The sequence below is a fragment of the Cynocephalus volans genome, chromosome 4 (assembly GCF_027409185.1).
Source record: "Cynocephalus volans isolate mCynVol1 chromosome 4, mCynVol1.pri, whole genome shotgun sequence".
NCBI lineage: Eukaryota > Metazoa > Chordata > Mammalia > Dermoptera > Cynocephalidae > Cynocephalus > Cynocephalus volans.
Window position 1 is genome coordinate 97,117,295 of NC_084463.1, and position 19,867 is coordinate 97,137,161.

General features: G+C 36.6%; 1 protein-coding gene across 2 annotated transcripts in view; it reads left to right on the forward strand.

Moving 5' to 3' along the window:
• Window positions 1-19,867, forward strand: part of RSF1 (remodeling and spacing factor 1) — a 156,834-nt gene that overhangs the window by 96,458 nt on the left and 40,509 nt on the right. For both annotated transcript variants that reach the window (XM_063094386.1, XM_063094385.1), the window contains exon 5: window positions 4,462-4,616. In XM_063094386.1, coding sequence (XP_062950456.1) covers window positions 4,462-4,616 — 155 coding nt within the window. The remainder of the gene's footprint in view (window positions 1-4,461; window positions 4,617-19,867) is intronic.

The following is a 19,867-nucleotide window of genomic DNA, read 5'->3' on the forward strand; positions in this document are numbered from 1 at the left end:
GATCTTAATGATTTCTTTCCGTCTGCTAACTTTAGGTTTGGATTGGTCTTGTTTTTCTAGTTCTTTAAGGTGAAGTGTTAGGTTGTTCACTTGCCATCTTTCCATTCTTCTGAGGTGAGCATTTAATGCAATAAATTTCCCCCTCAATACTGCTTTTGCAGTATCCCACAGGTTTTGGTATAATGTATCATTATTTTCATTAGTTTCAATAAACTTTTTGATTTCCTGCTTGATTTCTTCTTGGACCCATATGTCATTAAGTAGAATGCTGTTTAATTTCCATGTGTTTGTATAGTTTCCAGAGTTTCGTTTGTTATTGATTTCTAATTTTAATCCATTGTGGTCTGAGAAAATACATGGGATAATTCCAATTTTTTTGAATTTATTGAGACTTGATTTGTGACCTAATATGTGATCTATCCTGGAGAATGATCCATGTGCTGATGAGAAGAATGAATATTCTGAGGTTGTTGGATGGAATGTTCTGTAGATATCTGCCAATTCCAATTGGTCTAGAGTATTGTTTAGATCTTATGTTTCTCTACTGATTCTTTGCCTAGATGATCTGTATAATATTGACAGTGGGGTGGGTGTTCAGGTCCCCTGCTATTATGGTATTAGTGTTTATTTCCTTCTTTAGGTCTAATAGAGTTTGTTTTATAAATCTGGCTGCTCCAACATTGGGTGCGTACATATTTATGATTGTTATGTTTTCTTGATGGATCAGTCCTTTTATCATTAAGTAGTGGCCCTCATTGTCTCTTTTTATGGTTTTTAGTTTAAAGTCTACTTTGTCAGATATAAGAATAGTTACTCCAGCTCGTTTTTCTTTTCTGTTTGCATGGTAAATCTTTTTCCATCCTTTCACTCTTAGTCTGTGTGAATCTTTATGGGTGAGGTGGGTCTCTTGTAGGCAGCATATAATTGGGTCCTCCTTTTTGATCCAGTCAGCCAGTCTGTGTCTTTTGATTGGAGAATTTAAAGCTTTTACATTAAGAGTTGTTATTGAAAGGTGTTGATTTATTCCTAGCATTTTATTGGTTGTTTGGTTGTCTTAGGTGTCTTTTGTTCCTTGCTTTCTGATTTACTGTTTGTTTTCTGTGTTTGTTGGTTCCTTAGGTTGTAGATAGCATTTTTGTTTGTTTGTTTTCTCTTCGTGAATGCCTTTTTTATTATACTAGTGGGTTTTGATTTTTCTTGGGTTTTTATGGCAGTGGTAGTTATTTTTCAGGAACCAAACCCAGTACTCCCTTGAGGATTTCTTGTAAGGGTGGTCGTGTGGTAGTGAACTCCCGCAGTTTTTGTTTGTCTGAGAAATATACTATTTGCCCTTCATTTCAGAAGGATGGCCTTGCAGGGTAGAGTATTCTTGGCTGGCAATCTTTGTCTTTTAGTATTTTGAAAATATCATCCCATTCCTTTCGAGCTTTTAGGGTTTGTGATGAGAAGTCTGATGTTAGCCTGATTGGGGCTCCCTTATAGGTGATTTGACGCTTCTCTCTTGCAGCTTTTAAGATTTTCTCTTTGTCTCTGAGTTTTGCCAATTTGACTATAACATGTCTTGGAGAAGGCCTTTTTGGGTTGAATACGTTTGGAGATCGTTGAGCTTCCTGGATCTGAAGATCTGTGATTTTTCCTATACCTGGGAAGTTTTCTGCCACTATTTTGTTGAATATGTTTTCAATGCAATCTCCTTTTTCCTCCCCTTCTGGAATACCCATGACTCGGATATTTGAGTGCTAAAAGGTTGTCTGATATCTCTCTCAGATTTTCTTCAATGTCTTTGATTCTTTTTTCTTTCTTTTTTGTCTGCTTGTGTTATTTCAAACAGCCCATCTTCAAGTTCAGAGGTTCTCTCTTAAATTTCGACAAGCCTGCTGGTTAAACTCTCCGTTGTGTTTTTTATTTTGCTGAATAACTTCTTCAGTTTGGCAAGTTCAGCTACATTTTTTTTCAGGACATTGATTTTCTTGTGCATTTCTTCTTTCAGGTCCTGTATACTTTTCCTCGTTTCATCATGATGTCTAGCTGAGTTTTCTTGTATCTCATTCAGTTTCCTTAGAATTATCACTCGAAATTCCTTGTCAGTCATTTCAAGGGCTTCTTGTTGTATAGGATCTAGAGTCTGAGATTTATTAACTTTTGGTGGTGTACTTTCTTGATTTTTTGTATTTCTGGTTTCTTTTTTTTTGATATTTATTCATTGTGGCAGGGGGTTTCACAGTCCACTGATTTGAGACTATTGACTAACTAAGATGTTGCTGTGGTTGCCAATTTGGTATGGCTCCCTCTGTGACTGCTCAGTTGGCCTCTAGTGCCTTGTGTGTGTGGTTGCCTCGGGTCTTGGACCTCTCCGGGCAGCCACCTCTCTGGTCAGCTTGGACTCTGCTAGGCTGCTGGATCACGGGGTGGTACCGCAGGGTGTGTGGTCTCTGCTGAGCTTCCACTTCCTGTGCACGACTTCTCCCTGTTCCGTGCACTCTGGCCCGGGCTGCTGGATCACGCAGTGGTGGCCCCACAGGGTGTGTGGTTTCTGTCGAGTCTTCGCCTCCCTAGCCAGACGTCTCCCCGTTCTGTGCTCACTGGACTGGGCTGGGATGTGTCTTCTGCAACCCTTGTCTATCAGCTGGGTCTTCAAGACCCTGCTCAGCACTGCCTTGCCCAGGAAGTCTACCAGGTTTCTGCTGGGCGCAGATGACTGGTCGCTCTGGGTGCCTTTGTAGCACTGTGTATGTAGATCTTTCTCGGGACTCATCACCTTCCTCCTGGTATTGCGGTTATTTGTGTACTTGTCTTATCTCCCACGCCAGAGCGTGAGCTCCTCGGGGGAGGAGCCTGCAGCACACAGCTCACCTTTTAACCCCCCCCCCCACGCGGACCGACTCCGGTGCCCGCCCACAGTCAGCTCTCTGGCAGGTTCAAGCGAACTCGGGAACTTTCCGACCACACTATTCCTAAGCAGAAATCGGTTAGGCGTTTTTCTGAATTGCTGGCCGCTGAGATGGTATCTGCCTCCCGGTAACAGGAAGTTTACCGGGGCCGGAGCCCAGGGTGTGATGGAGTGACAGTCGGCCCAGCCCGTACTTCCTTGCCCTCCCAACGCTGGCCAGGGACGCCCCACACCACCAGCCCCGCCAGAGAACCGCGGAGGGAGTGGGAGGGGAGGCTGGCCCGCAGGCCCCAGGAAGCCCCGCGCTGGGGCAAGCAAGTGGGAAGGCTCAGTGAGGAGCCGAGCCGGGCGAGGAGGACAGGCTTGGCCGAGCCGGCCGAGCCGGGCCGGAGCCGACACCACCTGAGAAAATGGAGGCAGCCCTGGGGCCCGTGAGTGGCCCAGTCGGGCAGGCAGAAGCCGGGCGGGCTTCTGCCCCCCAAGCAGGGCCGGGCTGGGGGTCACTCATGGGGCTGTGCCGGGCTGGGCGGCTCCCTCTCTGCCCCTGCGTCGTCGCAGTCCTGTCCTCGGCTGCCGCCGCCTCAGGCTGCTCACTGGGTCCTGCGGTGCGGCTTGGGCGCTCCCAGGAATCTTCTTTTATGCCGGCCTGAAACCTCGAATCCTGAATAGGGAAGCTGGCCGCCTTCAGCGCGACCCTGGCCTCCGGGGTCCTGGCAGCGTCAACAGTGGCCCGTCGCCGTGTTCCCTGTTCAGAGACTCGCTTTTGCAGCTAAGAAACAGTTCTTTTCCTGCTCCATACTTCAAAGCTGTTGCCTGTAAACAAGGCAGCCTCTCCTGCCAAGGGCAAAGTGGCGGTCAGCCCCCACGGCCGGCCACCTGCAGCCGTCCTCCCTTAAGAGACAGCAAGAGGAAGGTCCACGCTGCCTAAGGCCCAGTGGCCGCCTTTTCCACCTCAGCTACTCCGCGCCAACCGCTGCTGCCACCGCCATCTTAGGATCCGCCCTAAATTCTTATGTTTTTAAACTGTTATTAGAGCTGACTTTTTGTCACAATTATTTACAAAGTTCTAGGTCATAATTTTATAACAATATTAAATGCTGTCTCTGAAGGTAGAAAAGTATTTATTTCCAAACAAATCAAGGACTTGAATCATTTTGTTCAAAAACAAATACTGGAGGGAAAAAATAAAAAATAAAAAAAACCCAAATACTGATCAAGTTTTACCTTGATTTTTATCTCCTTAGAGATTGCTTAATACTTTTAAAAGTTGTCAAACTTTGATTTTTTATTTTATTTTGTTTCTACTTTTCTTTTCAACCAAAGAGATTTGCATCGCCATTCTAATTAGCACAGAGAATAATCTAAGATTCCTCTTTGGCAAATAGTATATTTTAATATATATTGATACTTCCTTTTAAATTTCAAGGTAATTAGGGCTGGCTGTACCAGTGTTTTGTGTGCTCTCAATGTAGTTTTGTTTTTTACATTTTAATTTCCATTGGGTATTATTCATAAAGTTCTTTAGAACAGAAGAAAGATTTTTATGCTGTCTTATTTTTTCTCTTGTTTAGAAATCGAAACGAATTGGCTGAGACTCTTGCACTTCTGAAAGCACAGATTGATCCTGTACTATTGAAAAACTCTAGCCAACAGGACAACTCTTCCCGGGAAAGTCCCAACTTAGAGGATGAGGAGACTAAAAAAGAGGAAGAAACACCTAAACAAGGTTTTTTTGTGTGTTTTGTTTTGCTTTGTTTTGTAATTTCTTCTCTCTTCTACTCCTCTATCCCACTATATAATTCTGAATTTCTATCTCAATTTGAAAAATTAGGAGCCTTCCTTCCTGTAAAAGGAGGTTTTTGTTTTGTTTTGTTTTGTTTTTAATTTAAAGGGAAAGAGAGGCAAAAAAAAAAAAAAAGTAGAATGCTTTGCTTTTTTACATAGAATATTTAAAAAATCTAAATAAAAATGTTCAGATCACCAAAACATCTTTTACTAATTCAAGAATAAGAAATTTAGTGAACTCTTTTTTATTGTGGCAAAATATTGTGGTTTTATTTGTAATTGTATAAAATTTTCCGTTTTAACTATATTTAAGTGTACAGTTCTGTGGCATTAAGTACATTCACTTTGCTGTGCAACCATCAGTACCATTTTATCTCCAGAACTTCTTCCATCTTCCTCAACAGAAATTCCTGTTAAACACTAACTCCCCATTTTCCCTTCCTCCCAACCCCTGGTATCTACCATATTTTGCTTTTTGTCTCTATGAATTTGACTACTGTAGGAATCTCCTATTAGAGGAATTATATAATGTTTGTCCTTATGTGACTGGTTTATTTCACCTAGCATAACATCTTCAAGGTTCATCCATGTTGTAGCTTGTGTGAGAATTTCCTTCCTTTTTTTGGGTGAATAAATATTGTATACCACATTTTTTATCAGTTCATCTATCAGTGGACACTTGAGGTGCTTCCACTTTTTGGCTGTTGTGAATAATGCTACTATGAACATGGGTGTAAAAATATCTCGAGTCCCTGCTTTCCCTTTTTTTAGGTATATTCCCAGAAGTGGAATTGCTATGTTTAATTTTTTGAGGAACTTCCATACGGTTTTCCACAGTAGCAGCATCATTTTACATTCCTACCGGCAGTGCCCAAGAACTCCAATTTCTTCATGTCCTCTCCACATTTGTTATTTTCTTTTTTTGATAATAGCCATCCTAATGGGTGTGAAGTGGTATCTCATTTAGTCATTAGTTCCTAATGATTAGTGATGCTGAGCATCTTTTCAAGTGCTTATTGGCCATTTGTATATCTTCTTTGGAAAAATGTTTATTCACGTCCTTTGTCCATTTTTTAGATTTTCTCTCTTTTTTTTTGGCAGCTGGTGGTACAGTGAATCAATCCCTTGATCTTGGTGTTATAGGGCCATACTCTAACCAACTGAAATAACCTGTCAGCCCCTGTCTATTTTGTAGTTGGGTGGTTTTTTGTTGCATTTTTAATATTCTTATGTGATAATTTTCATTATTAAACTTGATTTCTGATTGAATCGTCTAATTTGCTTAACTAGGCAAATCAAATCCTAACTTCTCTAGAAGGAAAGTAACCAACTGAAATTTTGGCTAACATCTTTTTAGTTAATATTTGTTATTTATAATGAACTTTTTAATGACGGGAAGGCATTTGCTTTTCTTAGTGCATTTCACTGTTAGTATGCCCCTACTCTTTTGATTGGTACCTAAAAACATTTTATTCTTACTTCGATGCTTTAAGGGAACTATTCATAAAGCATCCCATGTCTGCAAGCATTGCTTAAAAACAAGTAATTATGCCTTGCTGTGTGGGATATAATGTTCCTACATATTTAGCTTTGCTTTTAGCAAAAATCCTGATTATTACCCTCCTGTCACCATTGTTAATATTATTTCAGATATCTGTGGTGGTTTTATTTGTAAGCCAGATTTCTGATTTGAAAAATTCTCTTCTTTGGGTTAAAATTAAATTTGTAGACTACTTCAATAAAGCATAATAATTTTGAAGTTGTCTGGAACCCATACTGAATTCTCAGACTTTTTTAGTAGCATTCCCTAAGGATTAGTTCTGGGATTAGACTTAATAGTATTTGTTCATTTGGTCATTTAGTTTGGTCATTCATTCATGTATTCACTTATTCCCGTACACAATTAAAATCAAATAAGAAACTTGAGAGAATGTGAATTGGAAACGAAGGTCAGGATAATAGAAATTTACAAGGCAGTTATTCCAATTAAGAGATCTTAAATTTGATCTTGAAGGGAGAATAATTGTGTAGTTTAAAGTAGAAAGAAAAACAAAGCGAACTATTTTTTCATCGAAGTCAAGATCTTCCTATTATTTAATTCTAAAATTTCTTTGTGGGCCTCATGGTGGGGGCAGGGGTTCAACAACAGCAGCAGCTAACATTTATTGGGCACATCCTGTTGTCTTTGCAGTCTACCAAATACTGCATACGGATTTTCATTTCATCCTCATAGCAACTCTTTGAGGTAACTACTATTATTATTTCAGTTTTACAGATGAAATTGGGACATTTATAAACTTGCCCCAGGTCATATACGTAATAAAGTATGAGAACCTGGATTCGAACCCTGATTCTTCTAAAGTCTATGCTCTTTAACAGAGTGATCTAGAATAGTACTTCTCAAACTTTAACATACACGTTGTTCACCTGGAGATCTTTTTAAAATACAGAAGCTAATGGAGTAGGTATTGAGTAGGACTGCTGTTTGGCCATTTTAATAAGGAACTACGTGATGCTGATGCTGCTGGTTAGAGGACCACACTTTGAGTAGTATGGTACAGAGGCACTCATTGCTTATATTCTGAAACAAGTACACCAAAGACTACATGCAACTGTTTCTGAAAACATTTCTCAATGAATGCTGATGTTATACTTCTCAACACAACTAAGAAAATGGGCAGTGGGGAGGACATCTTTTGAAAAAGTAGAGGAAGAGGAATAGGACATTTTAATCCTCTTTGTTTTTTTTCCCTTTTCTTTTAAATAGTGCTTTTCTATTTCTCTTGCTCTAACAACAAAATGTTACTTATTCATTCATTCATCCATCCATTAAACAAATACTTATTGTGCACCTTCTGTGGTGCTAAGGTGGTTTTAGGCATGGGAGTTCAGTAAACAAAGCAGACTAAAATTCTTGCTCTTGTTCAGCTTACACAATAGTGGATAAAATAGCTAAGACATATACCATTTACCATGTGTTAATTCTGTTTTAAGTGCTTTACATATATTAAGTCATATACTTGTAATCTTCACAACAATCCTTTTAGGTAGGTATTATATTATTCTTATATTACTATTTCCTTTTTTTCAGATGAGGGAAGTGAAATGAAGAGTGATTTAAATAACTTTCCCAAGGTCACACAGCCTGTTAGTGGCAGACCAAATATTCAGACCGAGGTAGTTTGTATCCAGAGTCCCTGGGTACTTTTGATGCTGCACTTACACATAATTTGTAGTAGACAGTTTCATTCAGCTTCCAAAGCCCCAGCTCTTATCCCATCCTTTCAGGTGTTATTGTAGTCTGTTCCATGGCAAGCCCAAAGAAATGTGATTTTGGTTTGTCATTTTATTACTCTCAGATATAAACAAACATTGCCCTTGGGTGGGGTTAGGGGTGGGGTGAGGTGAGGTGGGAACAAGTAGGTAGTCCTGGAGAATGGCTAATGTAATATGTGACAAAAGTTAAAAATTTTGTGGTTGGATATTTGGAAATGAGGCAGCAAGACGGAAAAAAAGGCACTGGAGAAAGAATAAAACAGTCACTCTTATTCATAAAGCTAAAATAGATTTTTTTTTTAATCATTAGTTAAATTGCTATGCCTTGTATCTAACCTCAGTAAGGTAATTTTTTTGTTTCTTTTTGTATAGGTGCTGCCAAGGAGAAATGTATTACATATAAAAGTGGGCAAAAATCCCAAAATGGCAGCAAGTGGCCTAGAAAATTCACCAACTAAATAATGAAGTTGGCTTTTGTTTCAAAGATAATTAGAATTGCCTTTTGATAAAGTCTAAATTTCTTAGACTAGCATTCAGAATCTCAGTCTGGCGTCAACCTCTCTTTCTAGTTTTATCTCCTCCTGTGTCCTTATATGAGTACTGGTTCCACATTATCCACATACTTTTATTTTCCCCGTATGTCTTTGGCATTCCTTTGTCTTTATCATGCTGTTCCCTCTCTCAGATGCTGTTTTCCCCTCTTTGGAAAGTCTGGTTATATACTTCAAGGGCCGTCTGAAGTCTCATCTTCTTGATCCCTTTTCTGAACTATTCTAGACCTTTATTTATACTATTGTTATATCACTTATATTAGGGCGAATCAAAGCACCAGTTCTCAAATACTTGTCGAGTTGTTATTCTTAGATTATGGTAGATTTCCAAGTGAGTGTTAGGTATCACTAAAACTCTTCTATGGCTAAGAACCAGTGTGTCATTTCAGGTAGTACACTACCAGGAAGTTATTGTACTTAATAGAACACCATATAAATTAATATATATTTTTACTCTATATTAGATACCGTATTCTAATTTAGAAGGGACCAAAAAGTTAACAAGAAACTTTTCTGGGGGAAAACAAAGTTGAAGGAAACTCAACTAACTTTTAATTTAGTTTTTTTCCTACGAACCAGAAGAAGGCTGTCCCTTTGTTAGTTTTTGCAGTTTTATACTTGTGTCTACATGTACGCACATAAGCGAGTATCATTTGAGAGTCTCTACTAGAGAATAGAATGAACAGACTGTCAGGTCACTGACCTAAATTGGCCCCAAAATGTGTTTATTTTGGTTTGCAGAGTGCTGCCTTGTTTTTTTAAAAAAAAGCTTAGATAAAATCCACTATTTTAAAGTGTACAGTTCAGTGTTTTTCAGTACATTCACAGTGTTGTGCAGTCATGACCACTATCTTGTTCCAGAACATTTTCATCACCCCACAAAGAAACTCTATACTGATTTAGCAGTCACTAGCCCTTTCTCTCTACCCGCAGCCCCTGGAAACCATTAATCTACTTTGTTTCTATAGATTTGATTATTTTGGATGTTTCATATAAAATAGAATCATACAATATGTGATGTGACCTTTTGTATCTGGCTTCTTTCACCTAGTATATTGTTTTTGAGGTTCATTCATGTGGTAGCATGTATCGGTACTTCATGCCTTTTTATGAATGAATAATATTCCCTTGTTCAGCTATATCACATTTTGTTTATGCATTCATCACTTGGTAGACATTTGGATTGTTTCCACTTTTCGGCTATATGAATAACACGGCTGTGAGCATTACTATACAAATTTTGGTGGGAAGATATGTGTTTTCATATGTGTAACTTTTTTTAGAATTTGAAACTGTTGTCAACATCTAAAATTGAGAATTAGAAGAGTTGGTAACTATTTACCATCATTTCCACATGTCAAAAATGGGCTACAGTTGATTAATAGTTACTTTTGCTTAGATGGGATTCACACTCTCCAGTTTACACAGTCCTTTCTTGGGTCCCCTAAAATCGGGTGTAGTCTCAGGTGCTTACCCTTGTTCTTACATTTTGGTTTTTTTTATAGTACAGTTAGCATGAAAAGAAAATATTTTTATATTCATGTCTTTATCAATATTCAAATACAAAAGTAGACTAAGAAATCAGCATATGTCAAGAAGAATGGGAGAGAGCTAATTGTTTGCAAGAGTGAGGAATGTCAGTATAGTTATAATAGGTAAAGTAACCTATCGATGATCCTCCTTTGGCTTTTATTAACATGATATCTGAAATAAAGCTTAAATCAGCACGGCAAAATAGTATAACCTAATGTAGTTTATTAATATCCTTGGGCTGCTATAACATAATACTAAAGAATGGGTGGCTTATATGATAGAAATTTCCTTTCTCACAATGCTGGAGCTAAAGTAGCAGATTTGGTTTCTGATGAGGGCTCTCTTCCAGGCTCGCAGGTGGCCAACTTCTTGGTGTGTCCTCACATGGCCTGTGTGTGCAGAGAGAAAGGGATCTGGTGTCTCTTCTAACCTCATGAGAGCACCATTCCTATCATTTTAGGGCCCTGCCTTTATGACCTTATTTAACCATAATTATCTTCAAAAGGCCCCATTTCCAAATAGAGTCACACTGGGGGCTAGGGCTTCAACATATGGATTTGGGGGACAGGGGACACAATTCAGTCCATAACTTGTAATATTATGAAATAATTCATTGTCAGAACTATGACAGTTAATGGAAAAGATACCTGATAAGGGCATTGGGAGGGGTATTGGGAAGACTGAAATTTCAAGATTAGTATTTGAACTCTATGATGTGCAGCTATAATTCTTAAGAGAAAAATATTACATGTGTATCAAAACCTTTAAAAAGGGTGTATGTTGAGTTTGAGTGCAGCAAAAAAATATTTGTAGCAAACTAGAACGAGCATTTGTATATGTAAGTACAATTGAAAATATTCTTGCTCATAGTGAATAGATTAGTGGGAATAAATGGGGCAAGACATTAGGTCATTTAAAAATATTTTCTGTTGTAGCTAATGAAAGCACAGATATTAATGATATTACCCATAATGATTTTTTATTTGTAACATTGATAAGAATTTTAATGGTAGAGATAATGTGGATATGGTTCCTTAATGAGCCCAACTTTAGGAAATGGCTTTTTTGTTTGTTGAGGGAAAAAGTTTTAAATGTAAGTAAAGACGGTCAGACATAGAAAATGTAAACTGTGTGTGATCCTCCTTTAGCCATTATGAACATAGTATCTGATTAAAATTTAAATTTAAGTTGACAACAGTTTGGAAAGACATAATATTTGTAAAGGTAAAAGAAGTTATTTCACTATGTCATTATATAAGGACTTTTTTGCATAAAAAAAGTTGAAAGTAGAATATAGTGTAGTTCTCAAAGCTTGACTCATAGATGAATCAATGTTTTGCCTAATGAATCAGCTACACATAGTATTTTTCTGTACAATGTAGTTCCTTGATCTCCAGTGCCTTTTAGGGATCTTCTTAGGTTTAACTAAGTATTCAGATTCATAAGACTAGTACATATCACATTAGGCATGAGTCAACCAAGATCCATCTAAGATGGAGGTCATAGCTTGCCAGCAGGAGCAACTTCTAGTGTTTAGGAGTAGTCCTTGTAGCAGTCCATGCTGCAGATCATATCACCATCCAGGAGCTGTTTTCTCTCAGGTGACAATTTTGGAGCAAGTAGATAGGGTTCACACTGAGTGGATTTTTGGAGCAAGTAGATAGGATTCACACTGAGTGGATACAGGAATCCCTTTGTCTCAAGAGCCTCATGTTCCACAGAAGCCAGTATCTCTTAAACAGATTTATAGGTGGATGTTCCAGGGCCCTCACTGAACTTAGGGGGGCCCAAAATATGATATCTTCATCTTGCATTTGTATTTTTTTCTCATTCTAGATTGCAAGGCTTAACATTTTTTTATTTGTTTTTAATTGACAAATAAAAATTGTATCTATTTATGATGTACAACATGATGTTTTGAAACATGTGTATGGTGTGGAATGGCTAAATAAAGTTAATTAACATGCACTCACTCACAGACTGATCTTTTTTTTTTTTGTGGTGAGAACACTTAAAATCCACTTTCTTAGCAGTTTTCAAGTATACAATACGTTGTTATTAACTATAGTCACCATGTTGTAGAATAACTCTCCTGAACTTATTCCTCTTATCTAACTGAAATTTTGTAACTTTGACCAACATCTGATCAATCCCCCCACACCCTCAGCCCCTGGTAACTACTGTTCTATTCTCTGCCTCTAAGAGTTTGACTCTTTTAGATTCCACATGTAAGCGTGATCATGGAGTATTCTTTCTGTGGCTGGCTTGTTTCGCTCAGCATAATGTCCTCCAGATTCATCCATGTTGTCACAAATGACAGGATTTCCTTCTTTTTTTTAAGACCATATAATGTGCTATTGTGTATACAAACCATGTTTTCTTTATCTAGTCATCCATTGGTGAACACTCAGGTTGATTCTGTATCTTGCTTATTGTGTTTAATGCTACATGAGAGTTGCAGGTAACTCTTAGACAAACTGATTTCATTTTCTTTGGACATATACCCCATAGTGGGATTGCTGAATCATATGGTAGTTCTATCTTTAATTTTTTGAGGAACCTCCATACTGTTTTCCATAATGGCTGTACTTTATATTCTTACCAATGGCGTACAAGGGTTCCCTTTTCTCCATATCTTTGCCAACATTTATCTTGTCTTTTTGATAATAGTGATCCTACACGTGTGAAGTATTATCTCATTATTGTTTCAATTTGCATTTCTCTGATTATTAGTGATGGTAAGTATTTTTTCACATACATGTTGGCCATGAGAAATAACTGTTCAGGTCCTTTGCCCATTTTTAAATTAGGTTGTTTTTTAGTTGTTGATTTGTTAGTTCCTTATATATTTTGGATATTAATCCCTTATCACATGTATGGTTTGCAGATATTTTCTCTCTCTCTCTCTCTTTTTTTTTTTTTTTTTTTTTTTGCCGTTGGCCGATACAGGGATCAAACCCTGAACCTTCAGCACCACGCTCTAACCAACTGAGCTAACCAGACAGCCTTTTTTCTCCTATTGCGTACGTTGTCTCTGTAATTTGGTAAAGAGACAAACTCTGTTGTTTCCTTTACTCTGTTAATTGTTTCCTTTGCCGTGCAGAAACTTTTTAGTTTGATATAATCCTTAGATGCAGTTTGTCAGAGGTCATTTTTATCATAAGCATTGTTGCCTAGTGACCTAGCTGACATTCCAGTTATTATTAGTTTATAAGGCCAATGATCAAATTACTAGGAGAAAATTTTTTCTTAGCCCTCGGTCCGTAGGTGGCTTAGTCATGGTGTGGTGCTAGGAAGCCTTTTTTAGGGAAAATAATAATAACTTGTTAATATCATTCAGAGAAAAAATTCTTACCTCATCAATTAATATTTTCCCATGGACTCAGTTTATTAGTTTGGCAGTACAACACATTGTAACACTTTGAAAATTGCAGTTTTATGAGCTGATTTATTTATGCTTCATAAAATTGGTTCTTGTGTAAAATGCATTAGGCAAGGGATAGTCTGACCCACTTTCCTACACTGCAGTTGGTTTCCAGAAATATATGTAATGGCCTGAATTCTGTAACAGGTTCTCTGACTTCAAACTTATGAAGGAAAACTGATATTGTTTAGTTTGATGTTTGAAAATTAATGTTGGTAATGTGGAATGAAGAGCTAAAGGATAAATTACTGAACTGAACACTGGTAGAATTCTGAAGAATAATTTTTGTACATAGGTCGCATCATATACATATTTATATACATGTTAATATAAATATTTAGTACAGTACTAAGAACTAAATAATGATGGCATTCAGTTATAAAAATTGTGTGAATGTCCTGAGATTAGATGCACCCTATGTACAAAAATTATTCTTCAGAGTTCTATCAATGTTGGGAAATACCTGCATTCGTGAACAGCTATTTTTCTGATATAAAATGTATAGTAATAAATATTACTCCCTAGTAAATGACTCAAGGCTATAACCTGTATTGCATAGAACACCACTAAGTGCTAGATCAACATTGGCACTATAAACCAAAAAATTATCTAGTTTCTGACCCCAAATCAAAGGAATAATGAATTATGAAATAAAATATAAAACTTGAGTAGCTTTTTAAAAAGTTTAAAAATGGAACCACCGGCATTGCACATGTTTGTATTGTGTTCAGTAATAATAGAATTTAATTGTATTTCTGGCATTTTGTTTTTCTTACTGTAAGTCCACTTTATTCATTTATATTATCTGCCATTAGAATTAGTAGCCATTAGAATTTGTGTCCCCTTGTATGGAAGGTGAGTGTTAATTTTTACAGCTTCAAAGAAATATTTTGATAAAGATATAGGGGTTTCATCTAGAAATTTGTGAATGGGATTCAAAAAGTCCATCTACTGGACATATAATGAATGTGCTATTTTTATAATGTTAATATTGTTTCACTCCAAACTAGAATATGTCAGATAAATACAGGTGTTGTCACATTGTTATGATATCTAAAATAGTTTCCTTTTGCAGGGATTAAAGAAAATGTACTCTTTTTATCATTACCATCTCTTCTTTACAGCAGGTCTGACTTAGAAAAAAAATGACAGAAAATACATTGAAGTTTGCATTTGTTTCTATAATTTTTTTGCCATGAACAATAGGACACAGACCATAGTACTTCTTATGTGAAAGATTTGTGCTGATTGGAGAAGGAAGGAAGGGAGGGAGGGAGGAAAGGAAGGAGGGAGGGACGGAAGGAAGGAAATCTTCCAAGATTGGAGAAACTGTTGAAGTTGTTCTGATTGAATTTGTTGTGTGTATGGCTTGAATCAAAAAAGAAAATTTATCATTCATGAAATATGGAAAATGGCAGTGGCGTGGCTTTTGAGTCTCTACAAATTTCTCCATAAAAGGAACATGTTGATAACAAAAACAAAAGCTTGGAGACATTACTACAACAAATGTCTTAAAGACGCTGGGCTACTCTGGGCCTCATGAATTCTCAAATCTTGCCAGCCATAGCTCCCTTCCAGGACCAAGTTCCTCACTGATGTGAAATTGCTGGGAATATACTCCAAATTAAGTGAGACAGGGACAACAGAGACAAAGGAAAAAGAAGGTTCAGATAAAAGTATGGGAGAGAAATAGAGTTAGATGATCTCACTCATAAAGTAAATTGCTTTAATTTTGAGTATTTCACAAAAATAATAGATAGGGGAACTCTAGAGCTATGAAATTAGAAAAACTGTCACAAAAAGCCCCCTTTCTGCAAGTTTAGGGAATCTACTTGTACATAAAAATAGGCAATTAAAAAGGAGCAAGGTCAGTCCTCTAGGATTATAAGAACAAAATAGAATAAGGAGAAGAATAATATCACTCCAGAGAATGAAAGCATGTTGGAAAGAATGCCCACAAAACATGAGAACTAAAACTTAATAGGTGGTAGAACTCAGGAAAGAGTTAAAATTTTTAAAAAATAAATCTAGGATGAACACGTGAGTCAAGAAACACAAGAGTTAATGCCTTTGCAAAACTGAAAATGGAAACCAGGATTTTTTAAAAACTGAAAAGAAATGAAGAAGGAGATAAGGATTTGATAGAAAATGACATATATTGAAGATAGCCAGAGAAGATCCAACAGATAGGAGTTCACAAAAAAGAAAATCAAAGGAAGGGAACAGATACTAAAGACTATGTTTGACAAAACTTTCCTGAAATAAAAAGATATAGGACTACATATTGAAAATTCACTGCATACCATGGAAAATCAACCCAGAATAATCAACATCAAGGCATCTTCTAGTACAATTACAGGGCTTTGAAGAGAGAAATACTTTGGCTATCCAGACATCACCTTAACCACATGATCAAGGTTAACATCACTAGTAATAAGGCATATTGACATTATGTACCCCCAATACCGTGCACATGTCAAAAATGTATAACCTCAATCTCATTTTGAGAAAACACCAAGCAAGCCCAAATGAAAAGGTATTCTACAAAATAACAGTGTCAAGGTCAGGAGAGACAAGAAAAGAATTAGGAATGGTCACAGGTTGGAGGAGACTAAGGAAGCAAGAGCCAAATGAGACATAAATCCTGGAATAGAAAAGGATATGGTGGGGTGGGAGGGAGGGGGAAGGACTTGTGAAATTTGAATAAAATCTGTTTAATTACTAGTGTTTTACCAATGTTAATTTTCTGGTTTTGATAATTGTACTATGCTTATGTAAGTAAACATTAGAGAAAGCAGGGTGTAGGTGTACTTGTACTCCTTGAACTATTTTTGTAACATATCTGTCTAAAATTATATATTTTTTAAAAAATAAAAGATTATTTGATGAGCATTAAATATTTATTTACATGTAACTGAATTTACATGTAGGATACAAAGAAGAAAGTACAGTCTTTAATGGATGTATATGACAGTGTTGGTATAACAAGACTAAACAAGTGGAGAGAGAATGAAAAGGGTACATACAAAAACTTAACTTTTCATTAATCACATTGGTGATGGTGTCAGTGTTCTGAAAATATTTGTTTATAAGAAAAACACAGTAGTATTTGATATTCTAATTGTATCATATGTGGTGTTCTTGAAGACCAAGAACCTCAGTGTAGGAAAAGAAAATAAGATGTAAGATAGAAAAGGTTAAGGAAACAATGGAAATATCAATGTGAACTCATAAGTTATTTTTATCAGTAATATATACATGAAGGTACTTCAGAAAGTTCATGGAAAAATAGAATTAAAAGATAATACGAATCTTTTCATAAACTTTTTGAAGACCCCCTCATTTGTATACATTTGTGTGCGTTCATACATGTATATTTATTTCCTAGCACCGTTCACTGAAAAGGCATAGAAACAGTGGCCAACCCAGTAGCAGTGACCATCCTTAGCACAAATATTGTGGTCTTGTAATACAGTTTACCACTAAATTAAACCAGTTGAAAATTGGAAAAATAGGTAATTCCAATTCTGGGACATGACAAGCCAGGAAACATCTTGTCATTCCAGGTAGATAAGGAAGTTATCAAAGTCATGTCAAAAAGACTCATGAGCCAACTTAAAGAGGTTTCTATTACCACAGATAGGACAATTTAAGCATCAATGAGGATAATATGTAACTATAATGGATGAAAACAATAGGTTTTAAATCCATGATTTCATAATGATACTTAAATAAAAATTGGTCATTTTTGTAGGATGCTAGTGGAGGACCATATTACTATTTTGAAAACAAACAAAAAGAATGAAATATTTATCTTTCCCTTTCTATATGAACTATGCCACTATATAACAAAATAGTAAATGAGTAAAGTTACTCTTTATAGAAGTATTCCAACAAGTTATGGATGATGAAATGATAGAATGGAAATAGTTTGAAATTGAGCATCAACATCTGCTTACTTCACAAAAAGAGAGATAATCAGACATTATGTGCCTCTTAATAAAGAACACACCGACCTCTGAGAAGTAGTTTTGCCACAAAAATTAGAAATGAGCCCAATGAAGGCTATAGGATCAAAGTGACAATTTACAGGATAAACAAAAAACATGGGAACGTGAGATTAGTCAGCAAGATCCAGAAACTAGGACAAAGGATTTGGTGTCTTGAACAGATAAATTCCAAGAAAAATCAGGGATGGAGGGGCCAACATTAAAATGACCCAAAAAAGAAAATGAACAGGTAAAACTAACATATAAAAAAAATAAGGAAGTGATAACTATAAAAAATATCACTATAAAAGTCAGGTTTGCAGCATTATTCATAGTAACCAAGATATGGAATCAACCTGTGTCCATCAGCAGATGAATGGATAAAGAAAATGTGCTGTATATACACAATGGAATACTATTCAGCCTTAGAAGGACATCCTTTCATTTGTGAAAATATGGATGAACCTGGAGAATATTATGTTTAGTGAAATAAGCCAGGCACAGAAAGAAATATCCTATAATCTCACTTACATTTGGAATCTAAAAGAGTCAAACTCAAAAAGGCAGAGAGTAGAGTGGTGGTTACCAGGGGTTGGAGGGAGTGGGAGTGAGATGTTGGTCAAAGGATGCAAAATTTCAGTTAGACAGGAGGAATAACTTCGAGGGATCCGCTGTACAGTATGATGACTGTAGTTAATAACAGTGTATTGCATGCTTGAGAATTGCTCAGATTAAATTCTAACTGTTCTCACTACAAAAAAATGGTATGTGAGGTAATTAGCTTTATGTAGCCATTCCACACTATACATATTTCAAAACATGTACACCATAAATATATACAATTTTTATTTGCCAACTAAAAATAAATTTAAAGAAAAGTCAGGTTGATGGTTATTCTTGGTAGGGAAGGAGGGAATTATTATAGGAAAGGGCATATGTAGGGCTTTTGGGGTAGCTTGTAAGGTTCTCTTTCATGTTTACCTTCTAATAATTAAGCTGTGCATTTGTTTTGTGCAATTTTATTTATTTTGCTAATTTAATCACAAATATATTCTTGATTATTTTTGTCAGATAACTACCGTGGAACTTAAAAATAAGTTATAAAAGAATTAGTACCAATTCATATTCCTTTCGCATGAAGTGAGATCGTAGTACTGATGTCTTAGTGCAGGCAGCTTCTATAATTTTCCATTAGGTGCATGTTGATAATATCAAATGATAAGTTCAATATTTTGAGCTCCTTGTGGAAACTATAAAGCCCGCCAGTGTTTTCAAAAGGCTGAAAAGTTTGTTTGGCAAGCAAAGCTTCAATTGCAGTAATAGAGTCCTCTTTTAGCCACAAATGGTTTTTCACCTGTAATATTTCACTCATTCGTTTTAACTAACAAATATTTATTGAGTGTATGCTGTGTGTTATGCACTATTCTTGGTATTGGGAATATAGCTGTGAACAAAAATCAAATTTCTGCCTTCCTGGAACTTACATGAGGGTCAGACAAAAAACAATATTAGTAAGTAAAATATATTGTTTACATAGTGTAGATGATGATAAGGAATTCTGGAGTGAAAATAATTTGGAGAGAGAGTGGATGTAATTTTAGATTGGGGCACTAGAAGAGGACTCACAGAAAAGGTAACACTTGAGTAAAGACCTAAAGGATCTGAGAGAGAAGATTGAGGAAAAAGATTTTTCAGCAGACAAAAATAAATGCAAGCCTGGGGTAGGAGCAAGACTACTTAATGTTAGAGCAAAGATTGGCAGACTGGGGGGCATACAGACCACATCTGGCTTGCCACCTGTCTTAACTAAATTTTATTTATTCATTTAATATGTAGTTGTTAACAGCTACTTTCATACTACAGCGGTAGAATTGCGTAGTTGCTACAGACTATGTGGCTTGCAAAGCTTAAAATATTTACTATCTGACCTTTTATGGGTTTGCTGGGCCCTATTTTGTAGAAATAGCAAGGTGAGCAATGTTGCTGAAGCAGAATGAGTGAGGGTTATTGCAATATAGGAGGATGTGGGGTCAGAGAGGTAAGGCTCCAAGAGGTGGGGGAGAGGAGCATGCACATTGTATAGGGCCTTATGGTTTATTAGAATTTTGGGTTTTAATCTGAATAAAAGGGGATGGCTTTGAAGAGCATTTCAAAATTAATTCTCTTGCAACAATCCATTAAACATTCTTGTTTCTGTCCTTTGTCCCCTTTAATGTATTCTCAATACTGCAGACAGTGATCTCTCTTTAAAATAGGCATCTCTGTTTTAACAGGAGCAGGTTTATAGGTCTGGTGATGAGAAGGAGCTGCTACCTCATGACATCTATTTTTTCTGTGCAGTTGAAGGTAGAATCATCTGAAAATGTGGACATGACAGAGAGATTGGGCGTTTAAGGATAGTAAAGAAGATTGAGACAGT